The 24,778-nt window shown below is 42.0% G+C and overlaps 2 protein-coding genes across 2 annotated transcripts; both read right to left on the reverse strand.

Annotated features, from left to right (window-relative positions):
- Nucleotides 1-1,128: 1,128 nt before the first annotated feature.
- Nucleotides 1,129-9,464, reverse strand: LOC311149607 (peptidyl-prolyl cis-trans isomerase FKBP1A-like). The gene is made up of 5 exons (XM_084186781.1): nt 9,353-9,464; nt 9,123-9,170; nt 4,499-4,611; nt 2,618-2,780; nt 1,129-2,484 (listed from the first exon to the last, which is right to left on the reverse strand). Exons 1-4 carry the CDS (start codon nt 9,387-9,389, stop codon nt 2,652-2,654), a joined length of 327 nt encoding a protein of 108 aa, XP_084042907.1. The 5' UTR covers nt 9,390-9,464; the 3' UTR covers nt 1,129-2,484; nt 2,618-2,651.
- A 74-nt stretch (nt 9,465-9,538) lies between these two features.
- LOC311149606 (sodium-dependent lysophosphatidylcholine symporter 1-like) lies at nt 9,539-22,251 on the reverse strand. The gene is made up of 14 exons (XM_084186780.1): nt 21,993-22,251; nt 21,757-21,876; nt 20,145-20,269; nt 19,871-20,003; nt 18,768-18,846; nt 14,669-14,856; nt 14,239-14,329; nt 14,005-14,126; nt 13,676-13,759; nt 13,499-13,582; nt 13,270-13,382; nt 11,375-11,518; nt 10,948-11,124; nt 9,539-10,562 (listed from the first exon to the last, which is right to left on the reverse strand). Exons 1-14 carry the CDS (start codon nt 22,077-22,079, stop codon nt 10,511-10,513), a joined length of 1,599 nt encoding a protein of 532 aa, XP_084042906.1. The 5' UTR covers nt 22,080-22,251; the 3' UTR covers nt 9,539-10,510.
- Between the last annotated feature and the right edge of the window lie 2,527 nt (nt 22,252-24,778).

Consider the following 24,778-nt stretch of genomic DNA (forward strand, 5'->3'; position numbering starts at 1 on the left):
CGGCTTCTATAGCAAAGCAGACACTAATTTAACACTTTGATACTTAAAGGTGCTACTCCACCTAGAATGTCTCAGAATTTGTCCCCTATGTTGAAGCTAAGTGAATTGCAACAGCACTAGGTAGGCTGCATTATTAAAAACAAATATCCCCTCAGCCGCAACATGGTAGACTCGCGCTTCACGCCTCGATAACACCGGCAGTGGTATACAGAAAATGGTATGCAAAACCTGGATATGTGTGCAACAAAAGTTAAACATCCCCCTTATGCTACCATTTCTGTCAAGCCGTAAAGACATACAATTTGATGCATACGTTCGATAAATCTAACTTCTGCACCACACATAACGACTGCAACGCAATGCTGCAAGGCAACCCGCAGCGTTCCGCTGGAAATGAATGTACAGTACTTATGTAGTACCAAAATGCATAACACTATCGGTGTGATCTAGACATCAAGCGCGAGTCTCTGCCATGTTGCGGGTGAGATTTGTTTACAATGCAGCCTACCTAATGCTGTGAGCCTTTTAGTTTCGGTTTTGGTCCACCGGTTTCAAACAGCTGTAAAAACAACATTTTTTGCTATTGAAAATATATTTCACAGGGATTTAGATGGTAGAAGGATTCCCTAAACTAATATTCAGTGCTTGTTTTTGAACGAACAGTGTAAAATTTTAGCAACCACCACAATAGCGATTTCCACTAGATAACACAGCCACAAAGTCAAAGCAGCGTTCCCATTTTGACAACTGAGGCTGCTCCGGCGGGAGAAATCGATAGGCGAATATATCACAGCCAATCACAACAATGGCGGGTAAGTAATACTGTGAAACACTATCATTCTACTATTACTGCAGATATATTATGGACATTTTCTGAAATTACAACGCAAAAATTATATTTTAAAAATCCTCCTTTAATATCCCCACCCTCATTAATGCCAGATATTCCAGTAATTGACCTGATCAGGATAAATCCGATTTCTCATGTAACCCATGTCAATGCAACACAGTATAGTCTACCAAAAAAAATCTGAATCCCAGATACCCAAACCCTCTGCCCCACCACTGAGAAAAATACAGACAGCTACAATGCTACAATGAAGAAAAAACAAGACCATTTCCCCCAAAGCAGGTAGAGAGCACTTTATTGCAACTGCACATTTTTTTGTATTGGTTGTGCCTGCCTATGTAACGCACCACACACGTAGACAGTACATAGAACTGTATTTGTGTCATGCGCCTAGACAGCTGTAACATCAAGAGCAATGATGGCACAGCATCTGAAAAATCTTCTATCTGCATTAGATTTAACTCTATTTCAACAGACTTTAAATGTGATACAAAACGTGGACGGCTCTGTCACCTGACTACCACAACACAGCATTTTTTATTTAGGCAATGTGGTCAGTCTAATGACATTGACAAAATATTTACTGTTACATTATAGGTACAGTATAAGTCATTCTTAGTTATCAAATCAAATTGTATTGGTCGCATACACATATTAAGAAAGTTGGCATCTGAAAAATATATAATGTCAAGTTGTGAGACAAAATACATTTTTGGGGAGGTCACAATTGAATCGATTCCTCAACCCCATTTCAAAATGTCAGGCATTTCACTTCTAAAGCATCAACACTACTCCAATTAATGTGCGTATACTATACGGTTCTCATCTTTGCACTGTTAATAACATGTTTATGGCTTTCAACAGGGTTAAATATTTGACTTGGAAAGAAACATAAGGGGGAAAAAAGTTATTCAAAGGCAAAGCTTTAACAGGTATAGATCATGATATCATTGGTATGACATGCAGAACGGGCTAGGTGGTGGTCGTGTGTCTGGTAATGAGAGACACACAATATGATACAACAATAACATTCTGTACTACTTCTTCTGTGCAGAATGCACACTAGCTCCTAATAAAGTTAACAATCAAAATGAAAGAAAATACATCACTATCTAGTCTGGGTAAATAACATATCAAACAAAGTTCCTGTTTTATACCTTTAAGACATCCCATGACTCAATATTTCACGACACTTATGCCTCTCAACATTACACTAAGCCCTACATCTCTATCTACTTTCAGCTGGGAGAGGTGTGGATGCAAACATGTGCTTTTCATATACTCTTAGTTTTGTTCCTCAGGTAGAATACACGTCAATAATATAATAATAATAATAATAATAATAAGCATGTTACTGACAGGTCCTCCCGAAAAGAGACGAATGACGCTGCTAATATTTCATTGGTATAAACAATTCGAGATAAAAAGAACATCAAGGTTTGTAAGGTTTAAGGTTTTTAAAGAAAGAAGAATGTGAAGAAAAACAAAATAACTGAGTCACTGATAAAAACGCAGATTTTTGTATAAATTGATAAAAGAGTGACCAAAGTGTTGTAACTATAGACTCAGGCCTCTTATAGAATCAAGGACAGACTCTCCTAGCTTATCTACATGTTTCCAAGGTAGGAAGCAACCTGCAAAGACACATAGGAGGAAGAGGAGAAAGGGATTAGATTGAAAGCATACCAGACTTGTTGATGCATTCGTGCTATTATTTCATCTGCTGATAATAACAAAACACTTTGAAAATCTTCAAAACGTACTTACGAAACAAATATAAAACACAGGCAGTGGGGATACTTCATTCAAGGCTCAGTAGCTCAACATCAAAGATGAGGGTGGCGTTTGGTGGAATGATCCCCGGGTGGCCCTTTGCCCCATATGCAACGTCAGGCGAGCAGGTCAGCTTGGCTCTCTGACCGACACTCATCTGCAAGGAAGTGGGGGGACATAGGTCAGGCACAGCCACACTGAGATAAACTATGGAGGAACCTCTGTGGTTGATTTTTGAGAGAAGCATTCATTTTGTGATACTGTTGACCACTTTTTTTGTTCAACTTGTATTCATTTATTCATCACTTTTTGGTTGGACTTAAGCAGCAATTGACCCCAGACCAGATGCTGAGTATTTGAATAGAAACAGAGGAGTGTGTGTTGGGAGCTGTTTGTCATGCTGTAAGTGTGGGGACACTGATAAAAAATCCTGAGGGCTCTTGTGGAGAACTGCCATTGGATGGGAGAATGCCTAGCCCACACAACAAAGACTATTACGGGCACGTCTCTTCACTGCATCTGTCGCCCTTTATAAGAATATGATGTAATCAACCTCCTGGCAAAAGCCCATCGAACTGCTTTGAAGTACTGATAGAAGAATTTGGTAATGACTAATTATTACACCACTTTATGAACTGTGTTAGAATCCTGAGACTATAGTCTAATAATGTGTGTGTGTGTGTGTGTGTGTAGGACCAGTAAAGATTATGACATTGTGTTACTATTTAGCAATGTGAGTAAGAGTTAGGCCAAACAACAAAGGACAAGGATAACTGTCTACAGACAACTGAGAAACCAAGATAAAGAAATAGGGTGGAGAGAAAGCGTTAGGCTTGGAAGAGAGTATGAAACATGTTGCAGGATATTTTGAGGACGGCAATAACTGAAGAATGCAGCCTGCCCGAGCAAGGAGTCGACTATGATAAGAACGTGTGTGTGTGTGTGTGTGTGTGTGTATGTGTGTGTGTGTGTGTGTGTGTGTGTGTGTGTGTGTGTGTATATGTGTATGTGTGTGTGTGTGTGTATATGTGTGTATATGTGTGTGTGTGTGTGTGTGTGTATGTGTGTGTGTGTGTGTGTGTGGGTGTATATGTGTGTGTGTGTGTGTGTGAGACCTGATGGTCAGGAGAGCAGAGGAAAACATGAGCTAAACCCATGTACAGTGGAAAAATACAGCCCGCCTAAAGCGGGGTGGGATTTTTGTATGACGTGTGTGTATAAAAGATGGACTCTGAAATTGTGATAACAGAATTCTCTGGGCAGAATTCTCTGAATAAAGACCTGGCTATTGCACTGAGGCTCTGTCCGTTTCTTGAACCAAAGTCTTACAAACTTTGGGAAACACACAGAGACACTGAAATTGTTAGTTAATAAATTCTCTTAACAAGTACACAATGCCTCAGTCTCTTTTTCCTGTTGCACACAGCTCCCTTTTAAATCTGCTGCAGCTACACATCACAGGGCTGTACAACTAGGCACACCAGACTGTGTGCACTGCCCTTACAACTCATGTAAAGGTTTAAGAATGCGTATGCAAATACTTCAAACAGTGTTTTATAGCCCACACAAAGCATGTTATACGTTCAGGTAACACTATGTATGAAGACCATTATCTTTCCTACTGATAGAGAAGGTCTGGCTGTACCTGGAACCGTTAAATTCATCAAGCATTTTAAATGTATTTGCTCTGGATAATCTTGATCGAGGGTTCATTCATGCACAGAAAATAAATACACCGATGGGACATTCTGTGTTATGTCAAAATGGCAACCTCTCCGTTACAAGGACGTGGTAATTTCAACGTAAAACCCTTCTCCTGTACTTCCTAGAAGTAGAGGCAGACAGACACCAGAGACGTCTGCACAGTACACCCACCTGCACCACTCCCTCTTCCCAGCCACGGATCACTTCCTGTTTTCCTATTTTAAACCTGAAGGGCTTGTTCCTGTCACGGGAGGAGTCAAACTTGCGTCCATCTGTCAGGGAGCCTGAGGAGGAAGGAGAAAGAAATGAGAGCAGAGCGAGAGGATTTAATTTGACAATCTGTAACAGAGATGGTGGCATGTTTATTACGTTTCAAGGCAATCCTTTCCGAACTGTACTGGGGGGTGCAATTCCTGTACTAAAACCCAAACTAACTTGACTTCAGGCAGACAGACGAACACTAAAGATGAAAAACGTACATCCTGTGGCTCTTGTAGGTCTACTTCCATATCTATTGTTATGCAACACACAAGGGACAAAACCGACAGTTAATGAAGCATACCCATGACTGTGCATTAACAATATATCTTCTGAGCTAGTGTAAAACTATCTCCCAGAATGCAAATGAAGGGATTCCACGGAAAGCAGAAATAGCCCCTGCAGCTGTCTCTGTAGTGGGCAGCAAAGTGACAGGACAATGTGGCCATAACTGGGCGTCTGCACTCGGCAATCCAGCCCGAGGAGGCGTTCATTATGTACTGTTATTACCGCCAATCAGGCCAGGAGGGGGCTATTCTCTGGTGTGCGGTGCACTGCTGTTGGGCACATCAGGGGGCAAGATATAGAAAGTAATCCCAGACGTGGCATGGTTGGGTGGTGCTCTCGCTTGCTCTCTCGCTCATGCAATTTAACATGCAAAAACATTTTCAGTTGTATTTCTTTGACATTAAACGTTATCATTGTTGAAAGTTGCAAAAATGTCCCGTCATGGAGCAGATTGTGCAAATAGGAGACGGACTTATCATTACATGAGGGCAGTGGCGTGTATTCATTGATGCCAAGGGAAGCCAGGCTTCCCCAAAATATTTGACCAATAAAAAAAGAAAATGTACAGTGCCAGTCAAAAGTTTGAACACACCTACTCATTCCAGGGTTCTTCTTTATTTTTACTATTTTCTACATTGTAGAATAATAGTGAAGACATCAAAACTATGAAAAAACACATATGGAATCATGTAGTAACCAAAAAAAGTGTTAAACAAATCAAAATATATTTTATATTTGAGATTCCTCAAAGTAGCCACCCTTTGCCTTGATGACAGCTTTGTACACTCTTGGCATTCTCTCAACCAGGTTCATGAGGTACTCACCTGGAATGCATTTAAATTAACAGGTGTGCCTTCTTAAAGGTTAATTTGTGGAATTTCTTTCCTTCTTAATGCGTTTGAGCCAATCAGTTGTGTTGTGACAAGGTAGGGGGGTATACAGAAGATAGCCCTATTTGGTAAAATACCAAGTCCATATTATGGCAAGAACAGCTCAAATAAGCAAAGAGAAACGACAGTCCATCATTACTTTAAGACATGAAGGTCAGTCAATATGGAACATTTCAATAACTTTTAACGTTTCTTCAAGTGCAGTCGCAAAAACCATCAAGCACTCGGATGAAACTGGCTCTAATGAGGACCACCACAGGAAAGGAAGACCCAGAGTTACCTCTGCGGCAGAGGAAAAGTTCATTAGAGTTACCAGCCTTAGAAATTGCAGCCCAAATAACTGCTTCACAGAGTTCAAGTAACAGACACATCACAACATCAACTGTTCAGAGGAGACTGTGTGAATCAGGCCTTCATGGTCGAATTGCTGCAAAGAAACCAGTACTAAAGGACACCAATAATAAGAAGAGACTTGCTTGGGCCAAGAAACACGAGCAATGGACATTAGACCGGTGGAAATCTGTCCTTTGGTCTGATAAGTCCAAATTTGAGATTTTTTGTTCCAACAACCGTGTCATTGTGAGACGCAGAGTAGATGAAAGGATGATCTCCGCATTTGTGGTTCCCACCGTGAAGCATGGAGGAGGAGGTGTGATGGTGCTTTGCTGATGTCTGTGATTTATTTAGAATTCAAGGCACACTTAACCAGCATGGCTACCACAGCATTATGCAGCGATTTGCCATCCCATCTGGTTTGCGCTTAGTGAGACTATCATTTGTTTTTCAACAGGATAATGACCCAACACACCTCCAGGCTGTGTAAGGGCTATTTGACCAAGAAGGAGAGTGATGGAGTGCTGCATCAGATGACCTGGCCTCCACAATCACCTGACCAGTTGAAGCTGGTTGAGAGAATGCCAAGAGTGTGCAAAGCTGTCATCAAGGCAAAGGATGGCTACTTTTGAAGAATCTAAAATATATTTTGATTTGTTTAACACTTTTTTGGTTACTACATGATTCCATATGTGTTATTTCATAGTTTTGATTTCACTATTATTCTACAATGTAGAAAATTGTAAAAAATAAAGAAAAACCCTTGAATGAGTAGGTGTGACTGGTACTGTATAAAATAATTGATCTTTCATCTCTCTGTGTTTCCATAATTTCCCTTAAATTCGCAAGTGGCTGAATCTCACCGGAGAAATCATCCGAGCGAGGGAAACAGCGCCCCTCTGTCTCAGTATGTGTAGCCCATGTATCTGATGCTGTCTGGACCAAAAGAGTATGACATGTTGCCGGCGTAGCATTTGATTGATTGATTGATGCCAGCAAGCATTTGGCCTCCCTTAATAAATAAAAAAGCTGAGCTTAACTGTGGGTTGTCCTGGCGCAGCAAAATGTCCCCCAAGGGAGGCCAGTTTGAATTTGGCTTCACACCAATCAAATCGCATCCAAAGCAAAACTTCATTGTCAGACAAACGTGTCTCTTTCTGGTCTGCTTGTGTTGTTGTCCTGCAGTAGCTAGCTTGCTACATCTGCTCTTTCGTAAATCATGGATGGTGATGGGGATTTGGACCCAGGCCAATGATTATGATGGTGAATCTGATCTAACCATAAATTCATATATTGAGCCGCTGGCCTGAGACAATTAAAATTCAATATGTAGCCTAGTAGGCTCACGTTAACTAGCTAGCTAACTTAGCTGGTTCATTATTTCCCATGCGAGGCAGTCAGGCTAGCAAGCGTTTTAGCTAGGTAGCCTATGAAAACTAAAACTAAAAGCGTACTGTATGACAGAGCCATAGACTGTTTTGCCAACATCAAAGAGTGGAGGATGGCATTGGCATTCAACTAGTCTACAACTATGGTGAGTCAACTTTTTTTTTTTTACTTGCACGCACACACACCCACACATAAATCTGTACCATGGACAGTCACATGATATTTAGCAACATTGATTGGACTCAATTGTTTTTGGTATCTTTAAGTTCGTTTTCATTGTATTATAGCCTAGTTGATTTAATGATGTTTAAGTTGAAATGGTGCTGGAATAGCGGTGGCAGGGCTCCTGTTGTCTTTGAGCAGACATGCGGTAACTCAGTGGTTTTAAATCAGTAGTTGTTCAGTAAACTGTAGAAAACATTAACTCGATGGACCATGCTGTAGGTCATTTAACTGTTTGTTACATGCAATATTTGCTTTGTGGACACCGGACAGATGTTGCTCTCTGGTTTTATGATGAAACAAGTGTATGTGTAGTTGAATTTATTCCGCCACTGTGTGACTGTTGTCTTTCTGTTGTCTCGGCCTTATTGTATATCAGGGTGGTGTATAAAGGAATGGGTTATAGAGCAAACAATGCAATTATCACAACATAGGTTGTAATATGGCTTTTTTTACTGGCTTGGCTTCCCCAGTGATTTAACCCAGGCACCCGCTACTGCATGAGGGTACAGTTCACACATGAATAACAGGAATATAGAATTTCAGACAGGATGGAAAATCAAAGTGGAGAAAAAACTATTGTTGCTATAGCAAACATGTAGAATCTTTCCAGTGGCATAAATGTTTTGTGTATGCATGAATCTGAGTATAATACAAGTTACATGATAATCCAATAACGGTGTTAGGGCTACACTAGCAGCTCTCCTACAACAAGAGAGCTGACAATTGAATAGTCTCAATCGTATGAGAACATGGAGAAAGGCAATGCCAATGTAATTGAAAAATACACCAACCCCCTGCACCTATTACAATAATACACTAACTCATTAGTAAACAATTAAAACGAAACGAGAAATCATTAGACACCAGACAGCAATACTCAGTTATATCCAACGTCACCAATCCCCTCAACTTCAACAAAGGCAGGGTATCAGACAGGGTTTAAATCCCTCGCTGTCTTGTCCATCTGTCTCGACCTCGGATTGAACCCTGCCTCTGCCGACGTCTGAACGCTTTCAAGACAGACACATTGATGTTATATTACCATACTATAATCATCTATGAAGTGACCCGCGGCAACATTGTAACAAAGTAGTCTTGACTTCGCACCTGACTTTACAACGTTAACAATGTAGTTATAACTGCATTCCAATACTAAGAAGCAGCCTCCCTTGTACAGAAAGCTGTAACGCAACACATTGTTGGGTGGTCAGAGCTACAGGTGTGCAATTGCATCCGAATGAAATTCCCCTGAATTAAAATATAGCTATTGAGACAAAAATGCACCCAATCGCCAAGGTTACTGACACTAATATGCGGCCTATCAAAAATATGAATTAATCTTGAGATTTGGGGGGAATTTGCATTGGTGCATGCATACATACAGACACTGTAAATTAATCTCCCAAACTCACCAACATAATGCACCACACACGTCTGTCCTTTTTTAGGGAAGGTCCTTCCTGTGGGAGAAAAAGCGCATAGAAAAACAGAATAACGCGGGCATCAAAAGACGATGTGACGCTAAAACAGGATAACGGCATGAGCAAACGATGAGAAGCTGCATTTTTGTATGGACATTAAAATGAATGAACGGAAATCCATCAGAAATCTTGAGCGAAAGATATGCATGAAAATATTTTACCATCGCCCGGGGTTATTGTCTCAATTTCTACTCCCATTTTGTTCGTTAATATCCCTCCACCCTACCAAGAGACTATCTTCCTGCAATCTGCTATTTCAACGACTGTAGTCATCTGTCTCCGTGCAGCCGGCGTCTACCACGTGATGTGAATGTAGCGGTTACGCCGAAAAAAGTGGGAGTGTTCGTCACATTTTCAGCAAGCTTTTTTTAATTCTGTTCATAAATAGTAACAATGTAATAACAATGTACGCACCATTAAACGATCTCGAGGTGTTTTTTCTTTGCTCTGTTGGATGTAAGATTTACCTTCCCCATTTATTTATTTTAAAATAACTGATCTGTAATGCAGCATCAGCATCCCACCCAGACTAGAGTAGAACCTAGGCCTACTGTATACTAGGTTAAAATACTTCTAATAAAATGTTGAACTTGATCCCTTTGAATATAAATGGTTTATGGTTTATGGTTTATTACAAGCATGCAAATATCTTACTCTCAGGCCTTTACATCTGGTGAACAGTACTGGACACCAGTGGCTCCCAACCAGGGGTACTAGGACCCCTTGGGGGTACTTGGCCTATTCACAGGGGAGTACTTGAGAAGACTCATGAGACCCATAGGCTTACTGGTCAAACGCACATGAGGGGGTACTTCAGGGGTACTCCAGGCAGAGCAAAATTCAGTTGGTGGTACAGTAACCGAAAAAGGTTGGGAACCACTGCATACACAACAGTGATTACAATAATAATAATAATAACATGCCATTTAGCAGATGCTTTTATCCAAAGCGACTTACAGTCATGCGTGCATACATTTTTTTTTGTGTATGGGTGGTCCCGGGGATCGAACCCACTACCTTGGCGTTACAAGCGCCGTGCTCTACCAGCTGAGCTACAGAGGACCACGATGGTTGGATAAGAAAACACACACATGCAAAGATTCATTATATAGGCTGAGTCAAGTGTCTGTGTTTCGGCCTGTGAGCATGACAGTCATCTTCCATGGCATACATCATCTTCCATGGCATACACACATGTGAGCTGCTGTGAATCACAGTAACTCAATAGGCAGCAGTTTCCTAGCATGGTGCCAGATGAGGTGTGAACAGTCATGCACCATGTCAGACAAAGACACTGACTGATGGAAGCTTCCAGTTAGTCAGGCTGGCCCCAATCGCACTGCGTCCATTACTTGGCATCCATCCACTTTCCTGTAAAGACCAATATGACTTTGTAAGTGAAACAATGTAATAGAATTATCAGGAAAGCACACCCTCAAGTAGTCAAAATATGCTAACATCAATCTTAATAAAAAAAAAAAAAAGTAAATATATTATGATATCATTCTAGCACATTTTTATGAATCAGACCGCACGTGGGCGGTGTGGGTAGCATGTTAGCAAGTAAGCATGTCACAGTACCATGCGCACTTGACCAATAAACTCTAATTTGATTCGTGAGAAAAACAAAACTAGACAGCTACAGTTATCTACCACTAGGTGTCAGTCTAGCATACAATTAGATCAACCGAAGTTAATCCAAGTCATGTAGATCCACTGTAGAGTATTTGGACTATCAAACTGGATGGAAACTCACTCTGCTTCCTGCAGTTCGTCGTGGATCTGCCGGCGCCTCTCCTCGTTGATGGGGTAGAAATAAAAGAGCACCAAACCAACGAGGAGGAGGACGATGGGCACAGGGGCGAACAGGGCCCGCAACGCTGTGATCACAGCTGGGTTTTGCCTGCAGGCCCCAGGCTTATACCCTGCAAAGCTAAGGGTGGGACAGGAGGGTTACACTCAGTAGACAAGCAGTTACAGAAGGAAACTCCTCTGAAAGTGCTTCCGCACTACAGCTAGAGATGGTTATACTGTATGCAGTATGAAAAACATAAGATGTGACAAAGCTCTAAACAGCACCCAATGAAGAGTAATGTTGATGTAAATAAATCCATACATGATTCAATTTATATTTGTATCAATACTTAGATTCTAGTCTCCAATCCCTTGCAGGTGGAACTCACTGTAATGCCAGAGTGGAGATGCCCACAGACATCCCCCCTCCAAACTTGTTGAAGAAAACATAGCAGGAGTAAAACATGGGCTCCAGGTCTGTACTGGTGGGATTCTTCACCTTGAAGTCATCAACTACATCCGGCAGCATAGACCTGCACACAGACAAGATGACAAGGTACTGTGTGAGAATGCGTTGTAGAATATTTCACTAAATAAATAACACATTTACTACTGTCCACTTCCTCTTCCATCCTTTATTAGATTAGTTCATAGTTGTAGTAAACACTGAGATGTATCTCAGCTCAGAGAGCATTGCAGACCATTTCCTAACTTTCCTCATGACTCATTAAGTCTTTTGGGAGGACTGCTTGGGGCGGTCTCCAATAGCTGTGGAAAAAGAAGAATCTCAGTGTGTGTGGGAGGGAAGCCCCAGTCCAGTGTGTGTGTGTGGGAGGGAAGCCCCAGTCCAGTGTGTGTGTGTGGGAGGGAAGCCCCAGTCCAGTGTGTGTGTGTGTGTGTGTGGGAGGGAAGCCCCAGTCCAGTGTGTGTGTGTGTGGGGGGGGGGGGGGGGGGGAGCCCTAGTCCAGTGTGTGTGTGTGGGAGGGAAGCCCCAGTCCAGTGTGTGTGTGTGTGTGGGGGGGGGGGGGGAGCCCCAGTCCAGTGTTTGTGTGTGGGAGGGAAGCCCCAGTCCAGTGTGTTTGGGAGGAAGGGAAGCCCCAGTCCAGTTACCAGGGAGAGCAGGGCCATTATGATGGGATATACTGACCAAACTGTTTATGTAGTGGCTTTCAAGATAGAGAACTCTGGAGCAGTGTTTCCCCAACTCGGTCCTCGGGACCCCAAGGGGTGCACGTTTAGGTTTTTGCCCTAACACTATACAGCTGATTCAAATTAACATAGCTTGATGATTAGTTGATTATTTGAATCAGCTGTGTAGTGCTAGGGCAAAAACCAAAACGTGCACCCCTTGGGGACCCGAGAACTGAGGTGGGAAACCCTGCTCTAGAAGTTGTCTATCATCGTGATGAACTCAAGAGGTCAGAACATAGTTCAGAGGACAAATGCAAGTTGTGGCTCCTTAATGAGATAGAGAAAGTTAAAACAGTATCATGCATATTCATATAACATTGTATTATTATGGGTGAAATAAAGGCATACAAGTTATGAACGCAACAGAAACTGTAACGATCTCAGTACGACAGACGCTGGGAGACAGGAAGCAAGTACAGGCTGATGATATAATAAATAAAAGACATGGAACAAAACACGGACAGCGTCTGGACCGGGGAAACGAAACAACATCAATGCAGACACGGGGATCAAACTGGGAAACGGACAGATATAGAAGGGCCAATCAACAAAGTGAAGGAGTCCAGGTGAGTCCAATGAGCACTGATGTGCATAATGATGGTCTGAGCATATCAATGTGTTCTAATGGGCCATTGAACATGTAATGGTACTGTATCTCTACAGCTTGTTAATACTATCATTTTAGTCATCACATTTATCGTGTTTTGACCTACAGTGCATTCGGAAAGTATTCAGACCCCTTGACAAGCTTGTAGTGTCATACCCAAGAAGACTTGAGGCTGTAATCGCTGCCAAAGGTGCTTCGACAAAGTACTGAGTAAAGGGTCTGAATACTTATGTTAATGTGATATTTCAGTTTTTTTTTTTTTTATATACATTTGCAAACATTTCTAAAAAACTGTTTTTGGTTTGTCATTATGGGGTATTGTGTGTAGACTGATGAGGGAAAAATGGTTATAATCCATTTTAGAATAAGGCTGTAACGTAACAAAATGTGGAAAAAGTTAAGGGGTCTGAATAATTTCCGAATGCACTGTGTATATATATATATATATATATATATATATATATATATCATCACACACACACTCACCAGGGCAGCAGGTAGAGTGCCGATAGACTGGACCCAGATATGATGGACATAATGATGAAGACAGGCAGGTTGCTGCGTATGGACGCAATGATCACAAGGGCAGGTACATACATCTGAAAAAGGAGGAACAGACGGAGTGATAAAGGAAAGGTTAAAATGTAAAGGATCAATAATGAGCGATAGCAGGTGTAACATATGCATAACCATGTCCTTATAAAACTGAACTTACAGAGAGTCCTATGTAGAGCGTGGTCTTCTTCCCCAGTCTCAAAAGCAGTGTCTGCCATATGGGGATGGACAATGTGGCAGCTGTCTAGACAAGGATAGACACAAAAAGACACTCTTGTTACCAAAACCAATGCATGAACCTACTCTGAATGAGTGTCAATGTGGTTACTTTACTCACTAGCAGGATAAGGACGAGGTGTTGGAAGTAGGCCCCCAGACCTGCAGCATGGGTACAGAAGAGGGCAAAGTTTCCTTGAGCCATCTGGGCAATGTTGCCGTGACAGGAAAGAAAGAGAATAACTTAAGTCATCATCATCATCAACACGATAATCATTATCGTCATCAACACGATAATCATTATCGTCATCAACACGATAATCATTATCGTCATCAACACGATAATCATTATCGTCATCAACACGATAATCATTATCGTCATCAACACGATAATCATTATCATCATCATACACACAAAACACACAACCCAGAACCTGGGGCGACCCTCACCTGGAAGGCAAGCGAGGCAAAGAGAAACCCGAATACAAGTTTCACGTAGGGGGTGTGTCCCACCACCATCTTCATACCTTCCAGGTAGGGCATGCGGATCCGTCCCAGGGTACTGAGAGGAGCTGGGGGGGACAGTGAAACAAATCATCACTAAACAGCCTGATGTCTCTCATACCCCAGTCCAATTTTAATGATTCTAAATTCGACAGAGCCCCTAAGAAACCTCATACTCACCCAACTGCTCCTTCACACCCAGGAAGAGCACAACACAGCACAGGAAATAGAGTCCCCCCAAAACTAAAGCAGCAAGCACATAAGCTCTCCTCTGAAGCCAAGACAGAAAATCACAAATTCATGTCAATCAGCATCTATTAAGATACACAGCAACAAGCTCAGGGGGAAAACATCAAAAGATTCTTATCAGTTCAGACAACATTATACTTCTTGTAATGACCAAAAATAGGGAAGTATATTTAACTGCAATGCTATTGCTGAATTTCTACAGTGCATGCAAAGACTAGTTGACAAGTTCTCTTTCACACTTCAGACATATTGCGGCAAGGAAGTGATGAAAAGTTGTCTTCTCTGCTACAGAGGAGTGTGACAGTGGGTATTGAAAGAGAGAGAGGAAGACTGTTGGGGTTATGGATATGATGGACCAAACCGTGTTCTGAAGGGTATCAGTGAGGGGCGAGGAGAAGTTCTGGATTAGGGGTGAGGAGAAGTTATGGAGGAAGGCCTCGCTGTAGTTCAGCTGGCTGCAGACTTGTGCACTCTTAGCATGGTACACCCCCACAATCTGACCCTGAATGGTTGCACCGGCCAGTGTTGCAAACACCTCCATCCCCATTCCTGAGTGAAGAGAAGAATTTAAGAGGATGGAGACATATACAATGAAAACATTGACATGGAGCAGTGTTTCCCAACCTGGGGTACCGGGAACCCTGGGGGTACTTGGCCTATCCACATGGGGTACCTGAGAAGACTCATGAGACCATAGGCTTACTGGTCAAATGCACATGAGGGGGTACTTCAAGGGTACTTTGGGCAGAGCAAAATTCAGTTGGTGATACAGTAAGCGAAAAAGGGCGGGAACCACTGACATGTAGAACAGTGAAAAATAAACATATTTTACCTCAGGTGTTTTGGGGGTTAAAACCAAAGATGACTCATGCAGTAATACGTTATTTAAAAGGGCAACTCTACCACCTTTTAACCTATTTTTCATTATCTCCAGCACAATATCAGTGTCAACATATGTGAAAACCGTACATTTCTACGTTTTGTAGAAAAACTATATAAAACTTAGCCGCAATGCTGAGGCGGCATTTGGCACGAATTAAACTATTGATGGTTGCTAGGCAGCGCCAGATAATCATCCTACTGCCAGTTCCAAACTTTGCTAGGCATGTCACTTTTACCATCTCTTCGTACAGTCAACCACTAAGCATGCACTGTTTTCTTAACCACAACTGGATGGAGCCATAAATAATTACCGTGGGAATAAATATCATTGAATGATTAAAGTAGGCTAAAGCAATTGAAGGCATCTATCAAAATGTTGTTTACTGAAACTCCCAAAGTCATCCAATCGTTGTAATAGTCTACCCGCGTGTGGTCAAGATCATTTCAGCATCGTTTACTTTGAGACAATGCCGTGGGGTCTCATCTTGATAAATCAATCAATGTTTTCACTGAATCTCCGTTTGGATATTGGTTAGGCTACAATTAGGCTGTGGAAATGTTATTTAAGTTCAGGTGAAGCTGCTCATGATCATCTTGTCTAGTTGGCTCATTTATTAGAACATTTTGCCTGCATGTTGTGTAGTTTAACAAGTGGATTATTTCACATTCCCTTAGTAGACTAGGCCTACTCCTGACCAAAAGCCAGCGACTTCACTGACTTGTCTCAATCATCAATGTGATTTTGTTTCACTAGATCTCCATCTGTATAGAGGCTTTGGTTTATTGGTTTCTGGCTGGGGAAATAAGTGGAGGTGGTATAGCTCATCTATCACTGATCCGAAACCTTTAGCATGCAATAATGCAGCCTAAAATCACGTGTAGGCATATTATTTTGCTCGATTACGTATAGGCAACTCTAAAAGCAGGTGGAGGTTGTGAAATATGAACGCTAGAATCACATGATTTTCAAAATAGGATTGCTATTATTTTCTATCGGGATCATGATAGCTCCCTAACAAAGTGGAGTGAGGGTAGGAAAGAGAGGAAACGTGGATCAAGAAAGCATGGGTTTGGGCTGTTTCAAAAGATCACTTTTTTATATGACAGCTGTTCCACACGTTCCCGTGACACAAGTGGGAAAAATATTATTTCTATTTTATTCTGTTATATTCCACTATATTCTTACTACAAAATATACTGTATGTGTGTTGACTGTGATCGGGGTAGGTGTGTCTTGTCTGTGTAATGAACAAAATAGTGAACTATTGATTTCATTCATTTGGATGTAACATAATTAAACTCAAAATCTGCCATTCAATAGTTTAGAAAATACATTTTATTTGTTTTATGATGTTTCTTAGTACCTGCCTAAACAAATTAATAATGGATGTTTTTGATGGTGTATATTCAATGGATTTATTCAAATAGACGCCCACCACTAGGTCTACGCATACCAACGGAGGTATAAAAAGGCTAATGTATAAAGGGCTTCACGCTGCTTGCTTAGCGAGCGCCACTTCCTCCCGATTCGGCCCATACCTGGCGCAAACTCGGGACCTCTGCCTCATAAACACACTCGATCGTCCTCCCTCAAGTGTCTTAGCCGATCGTGCCACCTCAAAAGCTAGCTAATGAGGCGACGCAAGCAGGACATTTCAGGCTGAGGAGTGAGTTTCACACATCCCCATGTGTTACATTCACCCCTCAAACTTACTCAACAGCGACCCCAGCGTTGAGCTGAGCGCAACTGTAGATCCGGGTCACGGGACCACTGTAAAGGATGTCACACTGCTTGCTTAGCGATAGGGGTGTTGCCGAGTCCTCAGGCAAAATGAGTATTGTTACGGATATGGATAATTTTCCGAATATCAATCTAGTATAATTATTCCATTGCTGGCGTCTGTCGTTATGTCCTGATCCAAGCCCATATTTCTTGCTATTATTATTATTTCTTCTTGCCCAAGCATGTTTACCGAGCGACAGATCATTAGAAAATAAAATTGCAAATGTAGATAGTTTATTTTGATTGTACAAATGTTGTGGCATAAGTGTCGGGAGAGAAAGTTGTTGCTCCTCTCGAAAGTGAAACAATACATGGGTCAAGTGAATTAGCCTACCTTCATCTACATCTGTGTCTGGAGTAAATGCAGGCAGTAGTAGCCAGCCATGCATTAGGCTATTTATTAGCCTATTTCGTTGATAATTCAATAGGACTATGTAAGTAAATAATGTGCATTGTCATCTGTCAGGGTCATTTACCTTTGAACAATGTGTGTGAATGAGTGAAGGAACTGTTGATAATGATGTACCCTGAGATGCACTCTGAGTGATAGAGCAGTCATGAAGGAACATATAATGATGTACTCTGAGTGATAGAGCAGTAATGTTAGTGAAGGAACATAACGATGTGCTCTGAGATGCACTCTGAGGGATAGCGCAGTAATGTGCACTTGAGGTATAGGTTTTACCGGCATTTAAAGCACACTTCCGGGTTTCCCGATCATGAGTCGATCCGATTACGAGTATGAAGTGTGATCAAACGGATACAGTTACGACGAGATCGCCACACCCCTACTTAGCGAGTACCACTTCCTCCCGATTCGGCCCATACCTGGTGCGAACTCGGAACCCTCTGCCTCACAAACACACGCGATCGTCCTCCCTCAAGCGTCTTAGCCAATCACGCCACCTCAAAAGCTAGCTAATGAGGCGACGCAAGCAAGAAACTTCAGGCTGAGGAGAAAGTTTCACACATCCCCATGTGCTACATATGCAGTCAAGAATGTGGTAAAAATTCACCTGTTCATATAAACATTGCCCAATTTTCTTCACAGTCAAAATACTGTAAATCCTATGTGAAAGCAGTATGTGAGATTTGCGGTGACTTGGAAAATAACGTCATTTGGGCTAGAAACTAGTTGTAGGTTTTGGAAATCACTGTTTTTTAACTTTTAATCCTACCCTGTGATGTCACAGAAGCATTTTTTAGGACCTTTCTTCTGATCTTTTAACCACATCAAAGAAACACTGCTGTTTTCACATACTGTATGTAGACACTCGTTTTGTGCTGGAGATGATGAATATGAGGTTGAAAAGTGGTAGAATTGCCCTTTAAGGCATACTGTCCATAGTCAGACTGAAATCAAGCCAGTCTTTTTATTATCTCTAATGCACACAATGCTTCCTCTTAAATTAGGCTTTTTTTACACTGAAGTTCAGGAAATGTGTCCATGTCTCTGACCATTGACCTGTTAACTTTAGTTTGCCCTCAGCCAACCCCACCTCCACAGCAGACAGTCAGTCACTGCCAGGAAACCAAACCCTCAACTGACATCTATTCTGGCCTGCCTACGTCTCCATAAAAATTATAATAGTGATAACCACTACATAAGCTACATCACAACTGGCGAGAACACTAGGAGTTCCAGCGATGGTTGTACTATCATCATTATTATATATGAATGTGTTTACTAATCATTTAATCCAGGAAGTTCTGCTAAAATAAAATAAAATCATATTTTCCAAGGGAGACCTGAAACAATATCTGATGAGTGATTTAACTCCAGAGGATGCCTTACTGTAGCCCGTGGCAGAGTCTCTGTCCTTCTGGTCTCCCCCCAGGAACATGTTGAGTGAGGAGTAGGGGACATGGTAACACTGGAGAGGGAAGAGATGGACTGTAACCACAGGAACAATGCACATAGAAGGGTAGAGTAGTTTGCTGTAACCATAGTTCTACTGTTAGGGCAGGGTGCACCTGAACATTATAAGCACTGCTGGCAAATGAGGATGGATTGTGGCTAATAGCTTAGTAGTAGCCACGGAGGACCGAGCATGCCTCCATCTACATCGACAGGGCTGTAGTGGAGCAGGTCGAGAGCTTCAAGTTCCTCAGTGTCCACATCACTAAGGAATTGTCATGGTCCACACACACCAACACAGTCGTGAAGAGGGCACGACAACGCCTCTTCCCCCTCAGGAGGCTGAAAAGATTTGGAATGGGCCCTCAGATCCTCAAAATGTTTTACAGTTGCACCACTGAGAGCATCTTGACTGGCTGCATCACCGCTTGGTATGGAAACTGCTTGGCATCCGACCGCAAGGCGCTAGGGTAGTGCGTACGGCCCAGTACATCAATGGGGCCGAGCTCCCTGCCATCCAGAACCTCTATACCAGGCGGTGTCAGAGAAAGGCCCTAATAATTGTCAGACTCCAGCCACCGAAGTCATAGGTTGTTCTCTCTGCTACCGCACGACAAGCGATACTGATGCACAAAGTCTGGAACCAACAGGACCCTGAACAGCTTCTACCGCAAAGCCATAAGACTAAATAGTTAGTTAAACAGTTAACCAATAGCTACCCGGATTATCTTCATTGACGCTTTTTGCACTAACGCTGCTATTACTGTTTATAATATATCCTGTTGCCTAGTCACTTTATCCCTACCTATATGTACATATCTACCTCAATTACCTCGTTCCCCTGCACATCGACTCAGTACTGGTACCCCGTGTATATAACCAAGTTATTGTTACTCATTGTGTATTTATTTATTGTGTTATTATTATTTTATTTTTTATTCTTTGCATCATTGGGAAGGGCCCGTAACTAAGTATTTCACTGTTAGTCTACACCTGTTGTTTATGAAGCATGTGACAAATACAGTTTGATTTGAGCTTACAGTCATGAAGGCGTCAAATAGGCAGCTCCAGATGAAGAACCAGAAGAAACTGGAGGAAGGAGACATGGCCTCCTGAGGCGTGAACCACATCATGATGTAGGCCAGGACACCCAGAGGCATGGAGAACACGATCCTGAGGGGTGGAAGGGAGGGAATATTACACATTATTTGAATGGTCAAATCATGGGCAGTTTGATCATAGGGGCGGTAACCTAAATCAGTGATGTGGTGTACGGAGAGATAATATGGGCCTTGCCCTTCTGAAGTCACTCACCAGGGGATGAGTTTGCCCATGCGTGTCCTACCACTCTTGGTGACCATATATCCCACCAGAGGGTCAGTGATGGCATCCCATGCTCGGCCAAGGAAGAGGATGAGAGATGCATAGAAGGCCCCCATCTAGAGGTGCAGTATAAAGAATCATTATTGGGTAGTGGTGGAGGTGGTGGGGTGGTTAAGGAATGTGCCTCTGTCCTGCGCTTTACTGTGAAAACATTGCCTGGCATTAATAGTATTCACTTCCAATGTAATGGAGGAGACGGTGTTGTTGCGTTATAGAGGAAGGCTGCTCTGTTGCACCATGGGATGAGGGCTGGGTGCAATACCACACCGATAAATAGACATAGCAAAAGCAGAACCTAACAGACACACTACCCTATTACCATCATGTGTGGGCTGTTTGGTTCCTCAGGACCGCAAGGGGTGTACGTTTTGGTTTTTGCCATAGCACTACACAGCTGATTCAAATAATCAACTAATAATCAAGCTTTGATAATTTGAATCAGCTGTGTAGTGTTAGGGCAAAAACCTAAACGTGCACCAAATTTGGGAAACACTGGTATAGTAGGTCTAAAGTAGTAGAATCTTACATTGAATTTCTAGAGGTACTAATGAGGGGTTTATAGCCAAGGCCACGCATAAAGGGGAAGTTATAAAATAACTTTTGTTAAACAACTCAACAAAGTGCAGCTGACACCAAGAACTAAACTTCAGCCATGATGTTCGAGGCAGATGGATTATTGTATTATTTTCTGCATTGTAAAAACAACTTTATTTGGAGAAGGGATGAGAGGTAAAGTATTTAGAAAAATATTTGCATTCCTACCACACCCTTGCAAAAACCCAGCACACACATCCTACAGGCATTACAAAACATGCTATAAGAATTGAACTGAGGACACTGTAGTGTATTAAGATTATGACTTAGTTAATGTTTTCAAGTGGAACCTGAGGGGATGTTTATTTAGGTTCAAAGAGAGCCGTTTTTAGGGTGACGCACCAGGGAAGACAGGGGATTGGACAGTAAAGGGAGCAACCCATATTTTGGGGAAGATTATAAATATAGGCTAGAGACAAAAACGGCAGAGCAGACATTGCAATTTGGGAACCACTGCTCTCCGGATGATATATACATCTGTACACTTATGCTGAAATCTTGTGATATGAATAAAACGTATGATCAAGGCTCAGTATAAGCGGACTCCTTTGTTACAGCATAACTAGCAACATTTGACTCGACACAACAACACTATTCCAGTTAATTTAGGATAGTCTATAGAACAACAATATCAATAGATTAATACCATCCTTATTGATAATACTGATATTATAATCCTTATTATTAATATGGGTGGGCGGGGGAAGTAAATATTTTCTACAAAATTCCATCTCAGATCAATAGTTGAGATTAAACATCAATGTCAATGTGTAGCTCAGCTGGTAGAGCACGGCGCTTGTAACGCCAAGGTAGTGGGTTCGGGCCCACCCCACCCATACACAAAAAAAATGTATGCACGCATGACTGTAAGTCGCTTTGGATAAAAGCGTCTGCTAAATGGCTTATTATTATGTCATCAAGGCAGACCTCATCCGACCCAAGCACTGACCTGTACAACATCCAGCAGGAAAATCTGCAGGAAGAATCCTTTTGCATTGGCGGTCATCTGATAGGGCATGCCACCAACTGCATAACATATCTTCCTGGAGAGAGGAATGCCTCTGGTTTTCTGCAATAATATTACATGCTTTATTTAGCCTGATCAATTCACATTAGTCTGAAATTGGGTGTATACAAATTGAGAGATTGAGAAAGTGGACAAAATAACGGGCAAAATAACATTACCGGTGTAGCGTTTCCATCCTCCGCTGTAACCGACTCCCTTTTCTCCTCATGCGGTGACCCATTTCTGATCACAGTGGTATGTGCCATTCTCTCGTTCACAACTTCTAAATAACGGTTATTTTACGCGCTATGGTATTTTAGTAGTAAGCGCTTTGAACTGCTGTAGGGTGAGAGGAGTGCCCCTGCATCGGTTTAAAGCAATATCAGCCAGTCCCCATTTTAGCTGTGATATTCAACACAGGATATTGATTCTTCTTCTTTCGGAAATATTGTGAAACCACACCAGTAACCACTCCTTGTTGAGATGACAACACCAACAGAAGGCTGATTATTATGGCTGGAGTACAACAGCTGCATACAAGAGATCCAACAACTAAAATAAAAAAAAGTAACGTTTTAATGGGCTTACCCTATAGAAATAGCACTGTAATGTATTGATAGACAAACAGCATTCCATATTTAAGCAGATTAGTTGACCGACTAGGCTAGGGTTCAAACCCAGGTCTCATCTGCACCAGAAGACCGTTAGCCTGCTGAGCTAAAGCCTAGTCGGTCCGGAGCCTGCTGGATTTCTGTTCAACCTGATAATGAATTGCACACAACTGGTGTCCCAGGTCTAAATCAATCCCTGATTAGAGGGGAAGAATGAAAAAATGCAGTGGAACTGGTTCGAGGTCCAGGGTTGAGTTTGAGGGGCCTAGGCATTAGCTTGGGGAGCTAACAATCACACAATCATGGGTCAATGAACCACCTCCATAACATTACCATATCATCAAAGACTGCCTTGTTGGTTAACAAAGTATGTAGATATTTTCGAGCATTGAGAAAACATAGAGCCCCAAAGTGTCATAATACCCAGAAACCTAGCGGTCAAACAGGGAAATGGTTAAAGTAAGGGCTGTGTTTCTTGTAGGCTTACCCTGGCGTGACGTTTTGATAACCGTGTAAATCTCTCTAGGACAAGGTATATTCGAATCAATTTATTCTCAGATTCAAAAATGCTAATTACATTTACGTCATTTAGCAGACGCTCTTATCCAGAGCGACTTACAGTTAGTGAGTGCATACATTTTTATTTTTTATACTGGAATCGAACCCACAACCCTGGCGTTGCAAATGCCATGCTCTACCAACTGAGCTACATCCCTGCCGGCCGTTCCCTCCCCTACCCTGGACGAATTGTGCGCCGCCCCATGGGTCTCCCGGTCGCAGCCGGCTACGACAGAGCCTGGATTCGAACCAGGATCTCTAGTGGCTACAGCTAGCACTGTGATGCGGTGCCTTAGACCACTGCGCCACTCGGGAGGATCAAAGTAGACATCATGCAACCGACAAATCCCTGCAGGCTCCTGCACGTCATCTCTAGCTGACACCTTTGCTAACAGGTATTGTGTCAATTTAAAATTTGCACAAGACAGTTCACAGAATTGTCCATTTAAAGAAATTTAGCCAATTTATGATTTATTACATTTAGTTAACATTAGACAGTTAATCCAGAGATTCTTACCTTTGCCTCGATTCGGCAGTCTCGTCTAGATCATCATGGAATTTGTAGTTCTTTATGATAGCCACATTAGCGTTTCATGTTGGGGGGGGGGGGGGGTAAATACAGGCTAATATATTGATAAGTCACCTTGTCCTAGAGAGATTTACACGGTTCTCAAAACATCACGCCAGGGTAAGCCTACACGGAACACAGCCCTTGTTTTATGTGTTTCTAAAATTCCCTATGGGAAAAATGAATGGTGGAAAAACGATTGGAACCATTTCCCTGTTTAACCAGAGACAATGTCTTAAGCCTGCTCATTATAAATCCCACTTCCAGCCAGTGAGTTTTGGTGAGTTCTGGAGAGTTGTTTGATATCGTTGAAACTTGTTTCGCTATTGCAGAAATGTGGTAAGAGGTTAATGGGAAATGGTGGCGGGTAGTGCGGATGAAATGGAGGAAATTGAGAAAAAGTTGGTGAAGCAACAGCTGTGCTGGAATGCAAACATTATGGTTGTCAGTTCTGATGGTATGGAGCGGGAGGATGAGGGTCAAGGACCGGAATGGTCGGTAGTGGAAAGACACAGGAAGAAGAGAGATCATGATACAGAAAGACACAGGAAGAAGAGAGATCATGATACAGAAAGACACAGGAAGAAGAGGGATCATGATACAGAAAGACACAGGAAGAAGAGAGATCATGATACAGAAAGACACAGGAAGAAGAGAGATCATGATACAGAAAGACACAGGAAGAAGATAGATCATGATACAGAAAGACACAGGAAGAAGAGAGATCATGATACAGAAAGACACAGGAAGAAGAGAGATCATGATACAGAAAGACACAGGAAGAAGAGAGATCATGATACAGAAAGACACAGGAAGAAGAGAGATCATGATACAGAAAGACACAGGAAGAAGAGAGATCATGATACAGGAAGACACAGGAAGAAGAGAGATCATGATACAGAAAGACAGGAAGAAGAGGGATCATGATACAGAAAGACACAGGAAGAAGAGAGATCATGATACAGAAAGACACAGGAAGAAGAGGGATCATGATACAGAAAGACACAGGAAGAAGAGAGATCATGATACAGAAAGACACAGGAAGAAGAGGGATCATGATACAGAAAGACACAGGAAGAAGAGAGATCATGATACAGAAAGACACAGGAAGAAGAGAGATCATGATACAGAAAGACACAGGAAGAAGAGAGATCATGATACAGAAAGACACAGGAAGAAGAGGGATCATGATACAGAAAGACAGGAAGAAGAGAGATCATGATACAGA

The sequence above is a fragment of the Coregonus lavaretus genome (genome assembly GCF_964263955.1).
Source record: "Coregonus lavaretus genome assembly, chromosome: 22".
NCBI lineage: Eukaryota > Metazoa > Chordata > Actinopteri > Salmoniformes > Salmonidae > Coregonus > Coregonus lavaretus.

Excerpts from the sequence above, each read along its gene's own strand:
- LOC311149607 (XM_084186781.1), bottom strand. The coding sequence starts at position 9,389 with ATGGGAGTAGAAATTGAGACAATAACCCCGGGCGATG. Across the intron at positions 4,612-9,122 it reads GTGTGTGGTGCATTATGTTG|GCTCCCTGACAGATGGACGC; the intron begins GTGAGTTTGGGA and ends CTTCCTCCTCAG. Across the intron at positions 2,781-4,498 it reads GGGAAGAGGGAGTGGTGCAG|ATGAGTGTCGGTCAGAGAGC; the intron begins GTGGGTGTACTG and ends ACTTCCTTGCAG.
- LOC311149606 (XM_084186780.1), bottom strand. The coding sequence starts at position 22,079 with ATGGCACATACCACTGTGATCAGAAATGGGTCACCGCATGAGGAGAAA. Across the intron at positions 21,877-21,992 it reads AGGATGGAAACGCTACACCG|AAAACCAGAGGCATTCCTCT; the intron begins GTAATGTTATTT and ends ATATTATTGCAG. Across the intron at positions 18,847-19,870 it reads TATTTGACGCCTTCATGACT|TGTTACCATGTCCCCTACTC; the intron begins GTAAGCTCAAAT and ends TTCCCTCTCCAG.